The 21,439-nt window shown below is 40.6% G+C and overlaps 1 protein-coding gene across 5 annotated transcripts in view; it reads right to left on the reverse strand.

Annotated features, from left to right (window-relative positions):
* RBFOX1 (RNA binding fox-1 homolog 1) overlaps nt 1-21,439 on the reverse strand; it is a 1,140,648-nt gene that overhangs the window by 997,321 nt on the left and 121,888 nt on the right. For all 5 annotated transcript variants that reach the window (XM_030284820.4, XM_030284819.4, XM_030284817.4 and 2 more), the window contains exon 2: nt 17,661-17,720. In XM_030284820.4, the coding sequence (XP_030140680.1) occupies nt 17,661-17,720 (60 nt within the window). The remainder of the gene's footprint in view (nt 1-17,660; nt 17,721-21,439) is intronic.

Raw genomic sequence — 21,439 nt, forward strand, 5'->3', positions numbered from 1 at the left:
TGCTTTAATGCACCACACCAACAGCACCAGCAATGCCACAACCTCTGGCACCAGGTGAATGTTCTGTAGGTGAACAACAGAGGGAAACTACAAGTAGTACAATAGATAGGGGGAAAAGGGAAGCTAGCTGAGAGCTCCCACATCTCTAAATAAAAAAAAGTTTTGGTGTTATTTATGTTATGTTATTTATTATAGAATTGAACAAGCCTAGACTATTTCTGTATTTGCAATATGGCAACCCAGCACTTCCCAGAATCAAGAATATAAATCTGATTTTTGTTAAAAAAAGAAAGCCTCTGGACATTGTGAGTGGTATCAGTGCATCTTTCTGGGCCTGAAGGTATTCACTTAATGCAACTTTACCCAAAAAAAAAAAAAAAAAAAAAAAAAAAAACAAAACCAAATTCAGAATATCATCCTTGCACACATCTTTTTCAGTCTCTGCCCAAAGATTACCTCCCTTCATTAACTTTGTTCTTTTACAGCAAAAAATACACAAAAGGACTTAAAACTTGTGTTAACACATTGATGAAATTTTCTCTTTATCACTTGCTAAAAGACACAAAATCCACTTTCAGATTCTACCCCACACCCAATTTCCCCATGCACAGAATAATATGAAACTAGTTTACATCCATACACACATGTGCACAGAGACTTTCCAGAATTAATCACTTTTTTTTTTGTGTTGATGAACCACTAAAAAAGCCCTAGGGACACCGAGCACTGAACTGGCTACTCGGTGTTATTTACCTTCCTATTTTAGCTTATTTGAACATCCCAGCCTAGAAATAAGGGACACACTGCCAGGTAACTCTGCCTAAAATGCACAGAGTGGGGGAACTAAATTGAGAGACATTTCTGAGCTGAGGGTTACTCTGTGCTTTGCCTCTAAGAGTCAATGCAAGGGAGACCCTCCAGTCACACCACCAAAGATGCTTCCAGGTGTTCTCAGTGTCTGCCAGCCTGGCACAAACCCCAGAGCTCACAGGAGAGGATTCTTCCAGAGCCTGGGAAGGATCTCTAGTGCTGCAGCTCCAGAATTCCATGGGGGCTCCAACTACCTTGAAAGCCATCTCTGTAAGAATAAAGATCAGCTCTGCTTGACATTCCTCCCTGAGATCTTAAGTCTACATCTCAAGTGTTCCAACATCTGCTGGGACTAGAAACTGTCTCAATTGAAAAAAAAAAATCAAAAATTTAGAAAAGCAAAGTGTCCTATGATATTGGGAACTGTCACATGACAGGCCTGGCAGCTTAAGACTGGCAAAGAAAATTAATTATTTTTACCAAAAAAATTGTTTTCATGGTTGTTAGAAGGGTATCATAGAACCTGGAAAGACTGAGGTTGAGAGAAATTACCCTTTCCTTGTGTCCAGAATTTGTGAACTCGAACGTGTGCTGTCGGAACTCAAAATGTCCCTCAGACATTTTTGGAGGTGCTGGGCTCAGGTCAGAAGCATTTGAGACCCTGGCAGGCAGCTGTGATTCTGGGTATGAAACATGGAACGATTTACCAACCTTGCAGGAAGAACAAGAAGTCAAGAAAGTTTAGATATTACAGTAGAAGTAGTCACAAAGTAGAGGGAAGAATTTTTGAGTGCTGTACAGGGGGGTTTTGGTTTTGTACATGGGGGTCAGAGGTTTTAAGATGGAGGGATCTGGGTCTGTCCTGTCCTCCCTCTTTCTTCTTCCTTACCTCCATGTTCTTGGTGATGTTGGCACTCACAGATTGGTTTAGAGTAGAAAAGCACCATTTAATATAGGTAATAGACATTGGGGAAAAACTGTACCCATGTAACACGTAATGTACCATATAAAAGACAGCACAGCCCTGGGCGGGGAGAGAAGAAGCAGTCGGGAGTCAGAGAGGATGTCAGGGTGTGTGTGTGCCTCTGCCTGAGCTGTGAGCAAACCGCAGCAGCCGCAGAAGAAAATCTTTTAGATAACTTGCAATAAACTGCCTTGAGACCGAACAACAGAGACGGCTGAGCCTTTCTTTGGGAGCATGGGCTGGAGGAGAGACTTTTCCACCCCACAAAGCCACCCCTGACCGAGGGTGAGCTGCGGCAGTGTGCCCAGTTTGGGGCCTCCCAGTCTGGGACAGACGCTGGAGCAGCAGAGCAGGGCCAGCAGAGCCCATGGAGATGTCAGGACTGCAGCACTGAGGGCTGAGCAGTGACTGCAGGGATGGGTAACCCCTAGGAACAGGCATCTGATGGATGCCCTGCCTCCCTTCAGCTCCTGAAAGGCAATTTTTGGGAAAGAGAGCCAGAGTTGGACACAGGGGCGCAGCAATGAGAGGTACAGAGCAGCCTGGATTTGCAGGAACTGCTGGCTAGAAATAATGAAAACAAATTTAATCAGGGATATAGTCAAACATTGGAAGAGAGGTCCAGAGACACTCTAGGAGTGATTCAAAACTCAGCACCTATAGAGCAGAGTAAGTGAATAAAAGTATGAATAAGCAAGTGCAAAAAATCCTGAAAATGAGCATCTGTGTCTTCTGATAACATTCTGAGTCCTTTAGTGTCTTATTTCATTCAAGAATCAAAACCCAGTTGTGCCAAGCCCCAAAACCAAGATAAGGTCATCACTCTGAAGCATTTACAAGATGAAGTTGCAATGACAACTGATAAAACAGTAAAAAGCAGAGATTAACAATGGAACTGCTCAGAACAGAGACTCAGCAGCAGCACCATCACAGCATGTCCTACACACCATAATTAATTCATCGTGCTATCCAAAATTTCAACAATCTTTTCAGCACGTTCAAGTATCTTCAGAGAATGAAGCCTTTGTAAAAGGAGAACATAATTTCAAAATCAGACTTCAGTGATGACTGAAGACAAAAGCTGAAGGTGCACTGGTTAAAGACCCTTGTCATGGCCTTATTGCAATAATAAGGCTGCCAGTGGATGGAAATTAAAGGCATAATTGTCCTCACTGAAAACTGTTCAATTTCTGCAAGCTGGGATTCTCTTTCCTCTGCATGTTCCCTCCTCATATTAAAAAAAAAATACCCTCTGTAATCATAAATGCTCCTATTCAAGAGTGAACTCTTTTCTTTCACCACTTTAAACTATTAAATAGCTGCCTATTTTATTATTGCAATGGATTGGAAATCATAGCTTTCTAAAAAGCAAAACACAGCATCCTAAGAATTACTTTCTCTTCCAAAAGACTGATTTCTTCTAGATAAATAGCATTCTAATCTATGTCAGTTTATTCTAAAGGGAGAAAAGAAGCCCAAGAAAACATATTATGCACATGGCTGGACCACAATAACACAAAGTTTTACCTTTAGAAAGGCTCAGATTGTTTCCTTACCTTGAACTTAGCCTTTTTGCATTGCTAATCTTGTTAATGGGCTCTGAAATTTGCAGCATTAAGAATAACCGGCCTTACAAGGTCCTCAGTTTGTCTACTGGTTATAAAGGTTGTGTTTGACATTGGGAAATAGTGACATGCCTTGAAAAGGTAAAAATGTAACATGGTTCATTAGGGTCAGCAGTACAATACTTGTCGTGCCTTTAAAACATGAGGATCCTCACTTCCTTTTATTCAATTTAGCAATTAAAAAAAAAAAAAGGCCCCAAAAGCCACGAAATGATGTCTCTGGTGATTGCTGTGTCTCTCAGGCTAACCCCAGAGTGGCCAGCCAGACTTGCAGAGCTGGAGCTGCGACCACCACACTGCTCCAGACTTTTCCGTTGCCTTGTGCTACTCCCAGGATAAGCAGCACACCTGAGCACACAGGGAACAGCTGGGAAGCCTCATCTCACATCTGGGGATGCTGACATTTGCTTTCAGCCCAGCTCCCAGGCACTGCTCCATATCTACAGGGCCAAGAACAGGGGAATGCTGCTGCCAGTCACACACAGCAGAGCCCACACCCCTGTTCTTGATGTGCTCACCTTCTGACAAACACACTGAAAGAACAAACCCAAACCCGAGTTGAGAACACACTCTGTTTAAAATATATCATTTATCATGCACTTGGAAAGCCTGAGGTGATCTGCCTGTGCCCATCCCACCCTTGAAGGGTGCACTGCTCTCACTGCAGCCCCCTCCACCCACCCAGCACCCCAACCCCAGGGGCTGGAGGGGTGTTTGCACCCAGGTTTTCATTCCAATATCCCCTGCTAAAGGCTCTCTGTGCTCTCATCCCCTTGCTCTTATCCCTTTTTCATATTAGTCAATCTTGATCTTTTGATTTCAAGTAAATGATTTGGAGCTCTTCAGGTAGAAAACACCACAAAATAAAAATTCTCCATATTCCTTACACACTGTAGTGGTAAATTTTGAATCACTTTAGTAATCTGCTCTAAGACTGGTTCTGCTATCAGAAATAAGTGTAATTTGGGGGGTTTGTAGAACCCCAGAGCCCCTTGTCAGAGTGGTTCCAATGGTCCCCAACTGCACACCAGGCATTGGGAACAACACAGGCTCAGAGCCTGAGGAGGGCAAACTCTTCCCACAGTCTCACTCTTGATTTATTGGAACACAACTGAGATGGATAAACAGGAGCCATGCATCAGAAAAAGCAGCAAAGAGCTTTTTTTGGATCATAGGGGACATGAAGAACATAAGCTCCAAGGCTTGAAATGGAAAGTCTTAGGGAAAAGGGTCTGAACTGAAGGTTAAATATATGCACAACATGCACTGGGAAAGTCTGTGGCTCTTGGACTCAATCCTAAACCTTCAAAGTTCTGAAAAAACACAGAATATATAAGTGCCCCAAAAAAAGCTCTTTAAAAAGATACACATGACCCCCACACAGTGTCTCTGTGTTATCAAAGAGCACCATCACATTCAGAAAAAAAGGCTCTTGCATTTGCAATGCTTTGTTTAGCCAAAAAGAAAATACATATTCCTTCTCCCTTGTTACATTTTTGTGATTTCCTCTTGGTATGGAGAAAAAATTGGTAGGACGGATGGCACTGAGCATTTAGAGGTTACTCAACATATTAAAATAAATGCTCTGTAAAATAATCAGGTGTAAGTTCTTACAAATCAAGAGACAAAAATCTTTGCTCCCCCATCACAATTAATCTGACCTTGAACTGGTATTTCTAAGCAAAACTAGACGGGGAAATACCACTGAAAAAAAAATCTTCCAGCACTTTCCTTCTTGAAGTGCATCAGACAAGACTGAGGGTTACAGAATAAGTAAAAAAGGGGCAGAAGTGGATGAATGAAATGGGCACAAACATACTTCCCTGTCCTCATTATTTCTGCAGCAATTTTTCAAAATGCTGTTGACACCATAATAGTCCCCAGGGAGAACATGTTAAGTAAAGGGAGAGCAGCTCCATTTATCATTAAGGGGACAGCAAATTTCCCTGTAGAAATTATGCCAACCTGCTAATACAGCTAAACAGGAATTGGTGAAACCAGATCTTGCTATTAGAACTCAAGGGCAAATGACAGGATTTTACCATGATTACTGGGGATTTCAGAGTTGTTCATTCTGTAGAGTACATTCTACATTACTACAGCCAAACCTGGGGGTGGACAGACCAAAAAAAAAACACACTAATAACAACATGGGACAGGTAAACATTTTACTTTGAGGAAACTGAGTTCCCCTGTCTAATCCTGGGAAACTAAAGGAAGTTTACAAGGTTTTGTACACAAAGACTGCATGACTACTGTTACAGCTGAAGTGGAAAAAAAAATGTTAAAAATCTAGGTTTTCCTCGGATTTTAACTTCAGCTAACTCACTTCCTTTTTAAAGTACCATTCCTTGACAACTAAGGAATTAATCAAAACAGAAAATCACAGGGGAATGAGACCAGATGAAAGGGCATCCATATGTGAGACCAGGACCTCTGCAAAGCCACTTCATTTCTACTCCTCCCTTTCAGTTATACCATTCACAGTGGGATGAAGGCCAAATAGAGATGTCCATATTTGGACAGAGCACACGAAATCCAGGCCTTTGCAAACAAAAAAAAATACTGTATTGCCTTAGCTTGGTTCTGTTGGGGTGCAGCTGCAGATAAGACTTTTGAAGCTGCAGCAGCCAGAGCAAGTCTGGCTTTGATAAGAGTCTTTGATAACCCAGTGTCTGTGCCAGAACCTTCTCTGTCTACAGCTCACTTCTGCAAAGGAGGCACAGGAATTTAACTACATCTACATCTGGGATGTTTATTCCCTTGTCAAAAACACAAATCCCACCATTTGCTTTACTAATCAATTTTCCCCTGCTTTCCATTTATCCTATTCATATAGGAAGATGTGCTCTGTACACTTCCAGTACCTTCAGCTGGAATTTCCTACCCCAACTGGTTGGTCTTTTTGTGCAGAGGGGTTTGTCTTACAGCTCCTATATGAATGGTAATGGGATATTTTATCCTGTTCTTTTTGCATTGGACAGCTTCCTAAACAAAGATAATTAATTAATTCCACAGCTTTTCAGAGGGACCTGGGATAATCCTGGCAAATGCCATCTTTTGGACGTGGGTGCTGCAGAGCAGAATAAGCATCTGCTCCACAGCAGGATGGGTTGGGCAGAGCAGCACATGGAAATCAGTCATGCACCAGCTCAGAAACTGCTAAAAATGCACAGATAACACAAGGATGTGCAGGAAACACTGACATTGTGCCCTGATTATCAAGCAGAACTTCCCCCTGATGCCTGCAAGTCTAGAGAGCAAATCCCTCTGCATTAACACATGCCTTGGATAACCCAGAATGCTGGGACCAGCATTTTAAAAGCAGAAGGACTCTCCCTCATCAGATTTGGTTGTTACTTTGAGCTCAGGGACACATATAACTCTTCCTATGAAAAATAAAATATTAATTCCAACTTATTTTTAAAGGGGGGAAAACTACAAGCATGGAAAGCTGCCTCATCTGGTTTAATGAATGAAGTTGTAGCCTGTTCATCTGTCTTGTTCTGTTCAAAAAGCATTTCCTCACAGAGGCCCTCAGGAAAGGAAAAATGTTCAGAAAGGCTGAACCCTGACTAGAAAACAAATCACAAGCCCACTTGAACCAAGTCCATGACCCTAAAGCAAAGTAGATACATCGTAGGTACTTGTTAAGTCTCTGCAAATGGCAAATGTTGAAATAACAGCTTTCTCATGCAATATTTCTCACACAGATGTGAAGAGATGCAGTTTGCCAGTGTATAAATGGGTAGAATTCTGAGATGTAAACACCCCTGAGACTGGACAGTCATTTCATGGTTTTGTCATGAAGAATAATTTACTTTTTGTAACCCAAATCACAATCAAAAGGCTTACCTGGTAAACAGATGAGGAGAGATGGCACCCACAGGTTTGTAGGATTCCATGACACACAAGAGCACAGAGGCTTTCTTCTCTAAATTGCTCTACTTTCTCCCAGATGACCACAAATACCACAAAAATCACCAATCACAGCTCCTTTCTGCAATGACCCATCACCACAGGGTGAGCCACAGAACTTCATTTATTAGTCTTAATGAGAACTTGGAAGATTTAGTGCCATGTTTCCATAAAACAAAAGGCACGTGCTGCCCTTGCACAAAGCCCAGTTGCATAGCTGCAACAAATCACTTTTTTAGCTATGATATTTTTTCCTATAACATATAAAAGCTGCCCAATTTGTATACAGCAGTAGAAGGCTCCTGGCTACATGCAAGGATAGAGGATATCCAAACATGCCTGGCTTCCACCTGAGTTTAAATCAGAGAATGTAGGAAATATGTATGTGACAATGATTCTGTCCCTGTTCTTTCAAGTGAATAAATGTACTTTTAACTGAGAAGAAGAGAGATGTCAGTTCAGGGCTAAAGGAATTCATAAAGACATATTTAGGACCCAAGAGAAAAGATAAAAAGACTCCTGAAATTAACATTAACAGCAGGCACACGGTGCAGCCTTAAAATATTTTTAAGGTATTAGAGACATAACACCTGAAGGCTACAAATGTGTCTTCCACAAATACTTCAAAGTTAACATCTGCTGCTGGGGTCATTCACCAAAATCACACACAAGAGGGGAATTTCTCACACACAGAGGCAGGTAAAGAAAAATAAGAAAAACAGGGCTTCTACTCTTCAAAATATATTTAAATATTCACTGCCAGTGAGTAGTTAGGATTCAGGAATGCTTGAGGCAGGCACAGCACTGAAATTCCCCCTCTCCAGTGGGATGTTCCCAATTCTGCTGGGCTGCACTTGGCCTGGACCTCAGGCTGGAACAGATCCATGTCCTGTAGCTGGAGCATTTCCCCTGAAAAACAGCACTGGGAATTTTCTGTGCCTGGGGAAATTCTGGGATTTAGGTGCTCTGTAATGGCACTGTGAGTTTGTGTCACTTGCCCACGGGTGACAATTCCCAGAGCAGCCTCTCAGGACCCCTCGTGCAGCAGCAGCCCCAGCCCAGCTCATGGTGATCATGCTGCACCTGCCCTACCAGAGGGGGAGAAAAAGTAACTCACTTAAACCCTGACTTTAGTCATATTTTGTTACGTGGCAAGTTCTTTTCTGTCCATAATTCTATTATAAATATAAAAAAATCCAAAATATACAGGTGGCAAATGGGTCAGCTGACCTTCTGTCTTTAAATACAGTGCTGTAGACAATAGATTTCTGTATGGAGTTTGATTTGTAAAATCAGAAAGCAAAAAATAAAAATAAAAACTTGAAAATGTTTGCCTTTTTTTTTGTGTGTGTGGTACCTATTAGGACTTCTGTCAAAACATTGCTTCTTCTCCCCCAGTTAGGGCAAAAAATTATTATCATTTCATTGGTAAATAAAAATACTATTTTTAAATTTAAAAATACCAATTCTATATTCTGTACTAAAAATATGAAAACAGTATGGCTTGATTGAAAGAGGAAAAACTTGTTCTGACAGCTTAAAAAGATAATTTGACTTTAGTTAACTTTAATTAACATTTACACCTGCACTCTCCCAATGAGCTGAGGGGGAAGATTAGCCACAGTATATGATGCTACCAGGAGTTCAATTCAATATTTATTATTCATCTCAGTATTCTGTAGGAATTAATTCATTTAATGAGCAAACAGGCATTGTGAATACTAGAATGGATTTTCAACACTTCAGATATTTATGTCAGTGGAGGTAAGAGAGAAAAATGTTTACTTGTGAGGCACTGGGATGTGGTTTTCCCCTGTGTATTTTTCTTCTTCACTGATGTTTTCACCTCAAAACCTCCCTCACGCTGATCCAGAGTCAAACCAGTGCTTGTGGTGCAGCTGGAGCTGAATTTGTCTTACTGGGATAAACTCCCTCTCCAAGTGGGTAATTCTGGTTTTCAGTCTCATCTCACTGCTCTACACCCCGTTTATTTAAACTCCTCTGTTAATCCTTTGTTTCACCAGTTATTGGCTTTAAACATTCATTTGTGGGTTAGATGGTGGCCCCGTTGTAGGCAATGAATTTCCCAGCAATATTAGAGCTGTGACTCCATTTATCACCAAAAAAAAAGTTTCAAAACAGCTATTTCAAGCTCTCTCCCACATTGTAAAAGAACATCACAATCCACTGCTGTTATTTGGAGATTCTTGGATCAGATTTCCATTTCTTTCAAGTCCCAGTTCCTTGCCTTCATGTCAGTGACTCACATTTTGTTGCTGTACTCATGAAGTGTTTTATTAATGAAGATGAAATAACAAACACCCACACTCTGGCACATCTACTTCAGGCCTCACAGTTTTACTCTTCTCTTTGCTGGTACTTTCACACATTTGTTTTCCATATTTCAGATGCTTGAGGCCTTGATAGCATCATTATAGAACTGTTTAATCAAACCCACAGTTTACTCTGACAATATTTGGCATTAGTAACAGCTATAACTCACCATAAACGTTCCACTGGCAACTCACTCATGGGAGATTTCTCAGTGGCTTTTACATAATCAAAAATCATGTGGCCTTAAACAGACACTTAGATACAGACTGTAATTCTGAATTATTCTGCTATGGCTTTTTGTATACATAGAAGAAAAACCAGCAGATTTCTTCCACTGGTGTGTATAAATTTAAAATAAAACAGCGGCAAAAAATGTAGTACCAAAAAACTTACATGTTCCCCAAGGAGGGAGAAGCCTCATTCAACTGAGCAATCAAAAGACAGAACTGAAAATACTTCAAATGCCCAAAAATGTGCAGGTTCAAAATCTATTTAGGGAAAATCTTAGGAGGAATATTTATTACAGGTTATTAAAGGCAAAAATGGAAATTTCCAACAAGCCATTACATCTAGGGCCTAAGGTGGGGAAATTTAGGACCACAATAAAGATCCTTGCACATCTCCTAGTTCTTAAAGGTTCATAATATCTGGCCACACTGGAATAAAGCATCATGCACAATACTCTCACCAAAACAACCACTGTTGTGCTCTTAACAACACTTTCCATCTTACTTAGGCAGGAAATTACTGGCAGTTTTCTTAAGATGTAAATTGGAAAACACTGATGAGCAACAGGCAGAACTTGCAATTGCTTCAATTACTCTCATAACCCCTTCCTCTTTTAAAAACATCAATACTCCAGATTGCTTTGGGGAGCTTATTTCTTCCTGCACTTTTTTTTTTAATAGTATTCTGCATTAAATGGATGTTTAGCCATCTCCTCAGAAGCAAATCTATCCCTCAGCACAAATACTTCCTTCACAGCTGCCGTGGAAGGACACAAACAGCCAAGGGAAGAGATCAATATCACACAATTTTCAGCTGTTTGGTCTTCACCCTTAATACAGTCAGACTGCCAAAATCTCCACATGTGGTAACTGCAAAGTGTTTTTAGTTTTTGCACCTAATTTGCATTTATATTTCAAATATCCAAACACAGATGTGTCTATTTAAACAGGTACCCACAAATCTTTATTCTGAGGCTGAGAGATTTCTGCTAAAATGCTCCAAGTGAATGCTTTGACCTTTCCCCAGCAGAATGTTCACATGAAGAATATCCGAGTGCTCTGTGATGGGAGGACATTTATCCAATCACCCCTTCAGCCATCTCCCCTTCTGTACACACTCTCACTTTTGGCAAGTGCACTGACAATCAGGACATTCTGTTCTCTGCTAAGGAAATAAGAAAAGGGTGATTACAGCCATTTTCCAGAGGAACCTGAGATGTGCTGGACTTTGCTGACTTGAACTCTCAGATGTCAAAATTCTATCCTGTAAAACCTCCTATCATCTGACATTTATAGAGACAGGAATATTCTCCTCCACACTCATACTGATATGACCAATAAGACACTATCGCTGCACACTCCCACTTAACCCACAATAAAGATTAGTTCTGGAACAAAATTAAACTGTCTCAGATGTGATTTTTCCCAGATTTGACTCTCTCCAAGCAAACCACATCAATTACCAGCAAAAAACACAGACCATTGCACGTGGTAACTCATTTCAATCTGTCAAACTGGTTCTTTCCCTGCAAAAGTAAAACAAAAATTCCCAACAATAAACCCCAGATATTTTATGTATCTCATAACCTTTCTTTCAATAATGAAGAGGAAAAATTATACAAATACTCCCAAATTTTAATGAATCTAAGTTGTTTTAAAAATCAAAAATTTATATGTTCTATATTCAAAAAAGCTTCTTTTCCACCATTATTACATCTGTTCTCTGCCAGGTGAGAACACTACTGCACCAAATTCCCCAAAAGCACATTTTGGGGAGGCTGGGTGAGCTGGGAGGCAGCAGGGGCAGCGCACAGCAAACCCAGAGCCGGGGCACTGGGCGCAGGGTCCCACATTGACACTGATTCAGTGCAGTCAAAGCATTTTTCAGGCAAACCCAACTTCGGAGCGGCTCCTCGGTTGCTGCCCGGTGTCACTAGGTGGCACCTTGGCATCGCGCTTTGCCTCCAGCATCCCCGAGCATCCCCGGCCGGCTCAGCTCAGCAAACTCCCGCCTTGTTCCCTGCGCATCCCTCCCGCTGGAATTCACAAGGTTTAACCCCCCCCGTAATACACATCCCACCGCGTTCGTCCAAATGTCAGCGCTGCTCCTAAGAGGGAGCGTTGGCAGAGGTGAATGTCTAATTTATATCCCTCATCCTGATGTATAAATGAAATAAAATTATATAAAATTATATAAAATTAAATCAAACTAAATTATTAATAAAATATAAATAAAATATGAATAAAATTAAAATATAAAAATTAATATAATAAATTCGTAAAATAAGCTAATATAAATTAATACAATAATATAATAGTACATTAATATAATACATTATACAATACAACTGCATACAATACATTATGCAATAATATAATACATTAATATAATAGTAATGCAATGCCATAATATAATATGCTCTTAACATAATGTTATATAATACATATAATAAATGAATGAAATGTGTATATATATATTATAGATATATTTATATTTTGTATATCAAAATATAAATAGAATACAAATAAAATATAGAAATATAAAACTAGACACTAACTAGGCACAAACTAACTAGGCACAAACTAACTAGGCACAAACTAACTAGACACAAACTAACTAGACACAAACTAACTAGACACAAACTAACTAGACACAAACTAACTAGACACAAACTAACTAACTAGAAACAAACTAGAAATTCTGATTCTCATCAGAATTCTCCAAAGTTTTTATTGCTGGATTCCAGAAGCAGGTTTTTGAGTTTGGTGTTTGCTTGCTTTGTTTTGTTTTCTTTTCAAATCCTGGGTATTAGTACTTTACAAACATTGTTAATATGGGTAGAATGCAAAGGAAAAACCAAATATAAAAATACTATCTGAACTATAACTATTTTCTGTATTAATGATGCATTGATTTATTTGCCTCTGAGACTGATGAAAGTATCAAAATGAATGGGATGTGATTACCCTGGTTTGATGGGCACCTATACAATGGTTAAGAGTTTAGCTGTGCAAACTGTGCAAATCAATAATTCTATTCATTTATTTTCACAAAGTCTGACAGAAAACTAAGATTCAAATACCAGGCAAAGCAAAATGATCACTTCCCCTCTGGTTTCACTTGGATGATGTAAGCAGAAATTACAGAAGTGCTGTATGAAATGGATTTTTACACCCTCTTTGTCTCCCATCCACTTTTGGGAGCACACTGAACCCCACAACCATTTTAGTCCTGCTGGCAGTGAAGAACATCAACTTCTGCTCACCTTTCATACAACTCTGGTGCAGACATGGCCTTTTCCTGCTTTTTCTTCATCTCCATTCATTTATTCTTAGATTGTGAGCATGCTCACAAGCCCCTCCCTGAAAGTCTACTAAATTCCAGTATTTAGAAGTACCAAAATTTGATTACTAACAGCAGCAAAGGCTTCTGGTTTTCTCCTTTGCTTTTTATGCAATTCCTTTTAAAAGAACCCCATTTCTCCTTTGGCTATGCCTTGTCTGTGTTTAGCTGCTGTTCAACTCCAGCTTTTCTTTCCACACCAGAATCATAAGTATTCAAGAAGACCCAAGGATTTTTTATCAAACCATACCTGACATTTCAGCAGCTCTCTGGATTCACCTGCTTTTTAGCACTTGAATTTCCTGCTATTGGAAATTGTTTATTCTCATTTTGTCTCCCACCTCTCCTTGGCTAAAGCACAAACAGAGAAGAATCTCTAATGGTGAAATGAAGGAAGGCTGGGAAAACAGGGCAATTTCTTAGTTTCATCTCTCCTGCCAGAAAAGATGACACCTGACTCAATTTTAATCAATGAAAAACTCAAAACCTCAACCGTGTCAACTTATCCTGGAGATCTGCTTCCCTACGAATAATAAATCAGCTCCAGCTCTGCAGACACCACACCATTACCACTCCAGGCAAGGTTAACTCTGATAAACAACATTCAGCACCTGATTTAATAACAACACACAAGTACAGGCTGGTGGAACAGGGAAAAAGTGTCAATATATTACAGGAGTTTGAATCTAAGAATAACTGGCTTGTCCTAACTTCATTAATCACTAAGTAACATTTCTAATTTGAGGATTTTCCCTATACAACCACTAACCGTAACACTGTCTCATCATCTAAATGATACTGGAGTATTTTCAAGAAGACATTTCCAGATAATGTGGAAATACTCTCCATAATATATGGAATAATGTGACCTCCAGCCATTGGGCCAATTCCTCTGCTGGGATAAAAACACAGAGCCATGGGAGCAAAACACTGTGAGCAGATGGGGGTGGAAGAAACAGAACTCAGCATTCTGTACCTGCTTCTGACTTCTCCCATCTGCTGTGCATCAACACCCACAACAAGCATCTCAGGTAAAACTTTCCCCTCATGCTGGATTACATTTGTCATAAACCACTCTCTGATCCTCATGGCAGAGCTGTAAAGAATTTTCTCTATTTTTCAGTAGATGAGATAGTTTCCTCTATTTTCAGTATGATGACTTTGAGGAATAAAACCAAACTTAGCCAGATATTCCCTGGATTTGTTGGTTTTATTGGCATGAGTTAGTCCAGCACTATGTTACTGTTTGAAATACCTGCACAATGCACTTTCCCTTCTCCCCCTGTGCAGAAGACTCTCCCCTCCCACCCAACCCATTATCCAAATGCTCTCTGATGATGCTCAGGGAAGACTTATTTTTGCTTTCAGCTCTATTGTTCTCTCCCTGGTAGTGACAGATTCATTTAATATTTTTTTAAGAATGCTAACACACATTCCATTCAATAGGAATCTGAAATTTAAAAAAATCCACCGGGGTTTTTTTTGCAAGCCATTATCCCCAGCTAATAGATATCCCTCCTGAAGCAGCAGTAGAGATGAAGTAATTTCAGGTACTATCACATTTCTATTCAGATCACAGGCAGCAATTCTTGCAGCGATTTTATTTCTCAGCAAAAAAAATTCATTATTGTCCCTCCTGAATTACCCTGAAGAGTCCTATTTTACTCCTACTACCTCCTCTCAACATTTCTTGATTAAAAAACAGTAAATGATATTTGTTATCAAATATCAATATATAGACAAGAGTGGGAGAAATGGAGACTGGGGGAAAAAGCAAAGGCACTTTAGAAAACATAAACCTTTAATAAGCAGGAAGGAGAATTTAAAGCAGCCTAAGACTGTGAAGCTGCAGATAGAAGAGTGCAGCACTCAGAGGAAGCCAGAAGAAAAAGGGACAGAAATGCAAGGATCCAGCCCAAATCCATCCCTCCATGGTCTGGCAGGGTCTGTAATTTTACAGCTTCCTAAAGCTTCCAGTAATACTTCCTTCAGTTAGATTCTCTTAGCTCTGCAGGTACAACCAACTGCCTGATGAGATTTAAGAACAAAAGAAAGGCTTTAAAAGACTCAATCACTCAGCTTAATGAAAACATCTTGAATTATTTAACAAACAATCTATTAGGCAGCTCCAGCTATCAGGAAACATGAAGTTTGATAGATCTGACTCCCTGCTGGAGTTTTATATCACAGCGACTCCGGCCCTTTCAATGCAGTCTCAGTGATGTAACACAAGTGAATTCAGCCTGAGATTGAGCTGCATTAGACTTTCATATAGGATCTGTCACTAAGAGTAGGAAAAGCAGCCAACAATTATTTAAAAAAAGAAAAAAAAAAACAAAAAAAACTGGAAATAAGCTTTTCAGGCCCTGGAACTGGGGCATTATTCAGTAATTCATTCTCAGGTCCATTTGAATTCTCATCTGTCAACTCTCCTTTTATTACCAGACTGTTCTATAAGCAATGATCTGGCAACACTTTTGAAAAATCTACGTATTCCTCCTCATCCATCACAACAAACAATTTTCCAAGCAACAACAGAGACAGTGTAATTTCAAGAGCAATAAGCTCAACTCCTAACTCATTATTTTTATGCCATTGTAGTGTGGCATAAGAAATATCATGAAAAACAGGAAACCTTTTCCCTCTTTCCATCACAACCCTCTTCAATACATTAAAACGCACTGCTAAAAGTACCTTTAGAACTCTTTCCATCACTCAAAAATAAGCAAAAAATAATTAAAGTCCAAGCTACTGAGGCTCAAGGAAGACAACTGAAATCTTGTTTGTTAAGTCACTACTTCAACATCTGAGGACACTTTGTTACAGACAACAAAAGGATTCAATCACAGGAAAAAAAAAAAAAGAAAAATAGAACTCCCTGAGACAGTTTGACCAAGAAATTCAGTAAAGCCCCCACTCTCTCAGTACAAAATGACAGGTGTTCATCAAATCTTGTTCTGCACTTGTAAAAACATTTTCTAGTTTAGAGAACACATCCAGCCAGAGAAACACTACATCATTCTTCAAAACATTCCTTTTTAACTGACACAAACCTAATTTCAATGCAAATATATGAAGCACAAAAAAACAAGTTTCTAAAAATAAACCTCCACCTCTCAGAACATCATTCTCAAAGTTAACTTTTGACAAACTAACAGAAAGGCTGTGACTTTGTGTAGCAGGATGTTCCAGCAAGAAGCAGCAATGCAGGAAGAATTATTGAAAGAAATTCTTCCAAAATCTACTATACAGGGTAAAAAACAGGATCCTGTCAAGTCATCAGAGAAGCTAAAAATTTCTTGTATACATTTTCACTTTTCAAGATATTTTTATATTTCCATTGGTGTGACTAAGCAGTTTCCAGGACAGAGATTTCCAACTGAAAGACAGTGTTCATTTGGAGAAAGTCCAACCACCTCCTACTTTCAGGGAGCTGTTAATGTTTGATGTTCATGTTTAAAACAGCATTAATCATGCCTGCAAACAGGAAGAAGCAGGTTGCCAGACATTCAAAATACTGAGTATTTCCTTATTCTGGCATAAATCCACACTCCTGCAACCTCGAGTCTGAGGGGATACAGATTAGATAATCAGAAAAGAGCGGGGAAAATATCCAAACTGAGTGTTCACAGAGTGACATCATTTCAATTCCTGGCACTGTCCAAAGAGAGACACTTGGAAAAGCCTTCTAGTACAATATTACTGCTTTAGAGAAAAAATATTAAAGGATCTTTACAGCAGTGAATGATTAACTCTGAGTGACATCAGCCCCTGCTGAGAATCACCAGCCCCTCTGGTGGGGCTGTAAATCCACAGCACCTCAGCATAACCTTGGTTTGTGGTACACATTTCCTGCCAAAATGTGATGTTAGACAAAAAATGAAGCATGCAGCACAGACTCAGGGTAGGTTATATCCAACCTTTAGTCCAGGATAAGGCAGATCCCTTTTGGTCCAGCCCTGCTCAGTTTCCAAGCCAACAGGGGCCTTGCCCTTGTGAAGGCTTTGCTCTTGCATGACTCTGAACTCACCCAAACTTCTGTTTTCTCTTTTTGTACCTGCCCTCCTCACTATAACATGGAATTCCAGAGGTGCTTGCAGCTGTAGCCCACCCTCCCATTCCCTGATTTTGTCCCCCCTCTGCAGAGCAGTGACACAGCTTGGAGCACAGTTTGTAGAACACACGAGAGCCACGGGGCTGTTAATGAACCTACCTGCAGCAATTCTAATCACTTTGTCTCTCTTTGCTAGGACAGATATTCCCTGTACTACGTATTCACATTTTAAAGAGCATTTAAGCCAATTCAAGTGCAGTCACTTCAAAAGCAGCAAGGTGTCACAGGCAAGAGTTAGTGCCAGTGATTGATGACTGAAACAATTTAAAAGAAGATCTAAACTCAGTTACAAAATCTAATCTCTTCAGCAAAATGCTTTACTTACTGGACCTTGAGGATTGTTCTTGGCACTGGTAACCAGAGTCATAACATCAGATTTATAGTCCTGAAAAGAGAAGAGGGGAAAGAATAGTCAGATTAAAGATAATAGATGGCACTTTACATATCAGGAATAAAGACCAACATTGAGCGCCACTATGATTAGACTTGGAGGTGCCATTAGTAAAACATTTGATTATGGAGATTTTCATTGCCATTCATCTTATGCCTTAGACCCTTTTGACTAAATTAAACACTTTTTGGGTTTACCATAATGATCCCCAAGGAGGGCAGCAGCCTGATGTCTCTTTTGGAAGGCATTGGGGTGGGAAAGACAGGATTTCTGCCTTTCAGAAACTCGGGGGAGGGCTCCATTGCACTTCCTAAGCCAGTCATGCACATGAAATTTGGGTGACAGTTTCTCAGCTACTCAAAATTCTCTCAGCATCTGATGACAAATGAGTCTATTCCATCAGAGGGACCATGGTTTATTTCCTGCTTAGCAGCAGTCCTGTCAATGTTGTTCCAAACCCCGGCAGCACAGGCTGTGCAGGAGGCAGGCCCATGGCTATGCTGCCTCACCATCCTTGTGTCACAACTCCATCTAGGTCTACCCTAAAGCAAGGTAAAAATCCCTTATTTTCTGCCCCTCAGGAAGATTCTCCTACAGCCCAGCTGGCATTCCACAAGTCCCAAAGCAGTTTGGGGCTTGGGCATGAGAAGAAGCTGAGCACTCTGCTGCGACTGCAATACAGAAACAAAGGCTGGGAGGGGTTTTTAACAGGTGAGAGAAGTGCCACAGTGTCTGAACACAGGTACAATAAATTCAGCTGCAAGCCCAGGGCAGTAATTAAAACAGTTCTGATTTTAAAAGGGTACGTTTGAAAGAGTTAGCACGTCAAATTCTTGCCTCTTCCCTAATGAATAGTCATTACACTCACATTTGTATTTTGAAATGGCCTCCCAGGACTGGCCTCCTCTTGTCATGCCATCCCTGACAATAAAGATCACTTTTACATGGCAAGCCAAGCTACACAGTTCCCCCTTATTGTTTGGGAATTAAAGTCTGATAAGCTGAAATTGAAGCCTATCTGCCCAAGACAGCAAATAATAACTGCTACAAACTTCTTTTAATTATCATTATCAAGCATGCCTCCATATTTAAATCTTCTAGAGCCTTTATTTATAGGAGATGTGCTATGACCCAGGAGACAGACCATATTTCAGGGAGCTGGTAGTAATTCTCCATCCTTCATCCTCAGTATCCCCCAGTTTCTAATTGTATAAATTAGAGTATCCCTCACTGTTCATTCAATTTGGCCATTACAAACACCATGTCCTTCATAGGAAGTGCCAACAAACAGACTTCACAAGGTATAAATAGATAAACTACCACCAAAATCACCTCCCAGACCAATTCCATGTTTCCCACAGAGGATAGCAGTCACTGTTGTCCACTAAGAAGCTGCAAACTGAGACCAACGTTGAAGAAAACCACCAAGCAAAGCCTCTCTATTCCTGGATGATTTCCCAGTGCCCCCATGCCCTTACCCACTGCTGTGCCACTGAGCAGCTGTGCCTTTGCTGCCTCTTCAGGCTTTCCTCAAGCTGACCCCTGGCACTCTCCTCTTTTGTGTCCCTGCTGCCCCCAGAGCCCTTTCCCTGCTCCTGCTCTGCAAACACTCTGTGCAGCAGGATGGATGTGCAGCTATTTCTATTCCCTGCCCATTTCCCTCCCCTCCTGTTCCAGAGCCCCTCAGGCTGCACCATTTCCCGGGATCCAGCTCCACAGTGCTCAGCAGGGACTGTGGGAATCCAAGCTAACCTTTTTGCAGGGCTGTTCCTCCTGGGAAACTCCCTAGGAGAGGCAGGCAGGCAGAGAGACAACACATTTGGTTTCACACCACTCTTCCAGAAGGCAATGCCCCAAGTTCCAAATAAATATGACATTTTAAGCAGCTATTTTGCAAATATACTTCCCCCCCACCCCGCCAACCCAGCTAATCTCTAAGCATTGCACAGCTCTATGAAGCAGTAACAAATTAAGAAACAGCTTTAGACCAATGCTGTATGTGGGACAGCTCCTTGGGAAGCTCGTGGTGTGCTCCCTATTAATAACTCATTTACCACCTGTGAAAATCCAGGGACATTGAACCAGAAAATAAAAGCAAAAATAGCAAAACTCCTCAGGTCTAGGTTGTTTTTAGGGAGGCAGAAAATTCCAACAACAATCAAAACTAATCTAAACCTGTTAGAAAGAGGCCAAATCCCTTCTCCAGTAATTCCAGTTGCTTGGACACCAAAACCCCTTCTCCTCCTGCTGCATCACAGACTGAAATCACCATTCCCTCACTGCAGCTGCAATAGCAGCATTCAGCTCTGACAGACAAAGGAGATTAATTCTCATCATGGTGATTTTCACATATAAGACATTTTCCTCTACACCATTTCTGTATTTACAGCAAACAAAAATTGGTTTGTGGAGTTGCTTTCGCACTCATTTTCAGGTAATGTGTCATCATAACTGGTACATGTTCAGGTTATGCAAAGTATTGTGCCACTGACAAATCATTTAACTATGCACTTGTCTTGGAGGCTACAGGAAAATGGAAATTACACAGTTGCAGCACTGCAGCAGCACAATAAACAAAAACTTTCTCCCTCCTGTAGAGCTACATTTCACGTTCCTATCAGTTCCTCCTCCAGGTAATTTCTTGTGGGTGTCTTGTTTCCATTAACATTTGTATTTTGAGGCGATTTCTACTTGGTACCAGAAGGTGGAATTGCAACAGCCATTTACAAGCTATTTGATTCTCAGGGCCTGTTCTGTTACCAAGGGCAGCTATGCTGTGTCCATGCCAGGCTTTCCAGAAGTTTCTTATGATTCCCATTACTATCTATCTGCCCTTAGAGAAATCAAGAAATAGCAATAAAACGCTCCCTAAATTTTATATGGGGCATAGCCTTCTCCCCACCCCTCAAACTGAAAGTTTGGACTAAATGTCAGCTAACAGACATTACTTTCTATTCTTCTGACTTTAATGGGAAAAATAAATTTTGGCAGTCTTTCCCCCGTGTTAAAAGTCTTAGCTACTCCCTGGGGATAGAAAGAATCAATGCAAGTAAGATCCATATTTTCTTTCTTGGAACACCACTACTTCCAGCAATTTATTTGACTGACTATGCCTTCTATTACCATGTAAATTGTTTCAGGCTGCAAGAAAAAAAAAGTATTAATCTCCCCTCAGTAAGTCATAAAATAAAGAAATCAATTTCAAGGTCAATTTAGTCTAAATAACACCTGCTGCCCTTTTTGTAACATGCAGACTCCTCTGAAACACTAAGTTGCTGTCTATAAAGGCATCAGTACGTGATGTCTCACATAAATCAGGGTGCTGTACGGTACAGGGCAGCTGATTTGCAGGGTACCAAGTGGGGGTGGCAACCCAGCCCAGAGCAGGGCCCTTCTCAGCACACCTCTGCAACATCTGCACGAGGCTTTGCAGCAGAAAATAAAGCCAAGGGAGCCTGGAGTCTGTAGGGGTCTGGTTCTGCAAGGAGCTTGTGCCTTGCCAGGTTTGGGGGACATCCAGGGAGTCCCAGCTCCGTGCTGGGAGAATTTAGATCCATGAAGGGTGGGCAGCCTCCAGGTGAGCTTCAGAGAAGGGGAAAAGGACAAAAAAATAGTAGTGACAAGAAGAAATCTTTTCTTCTGTTGGAAAGCAGAGTGGAATGACAGAGACTGGAAATAGGAAATAATATAATGGGGTTTTTTTCCTATCCTAG

This window comes from Taeniopygia guttata, chromosome 14 (genome assembly GCF_048771995.1).
Source record: "Taeniopygia guttata chromosome 14, bTaeGut7.mat, whole genome shotgun sequence".
Lineage (NCBI taxonomy): Eukaryota > Metazoa > Chordata > Aves > Passeriformes > Estrildidae > Taeniopygia > Taeniopygia guttata.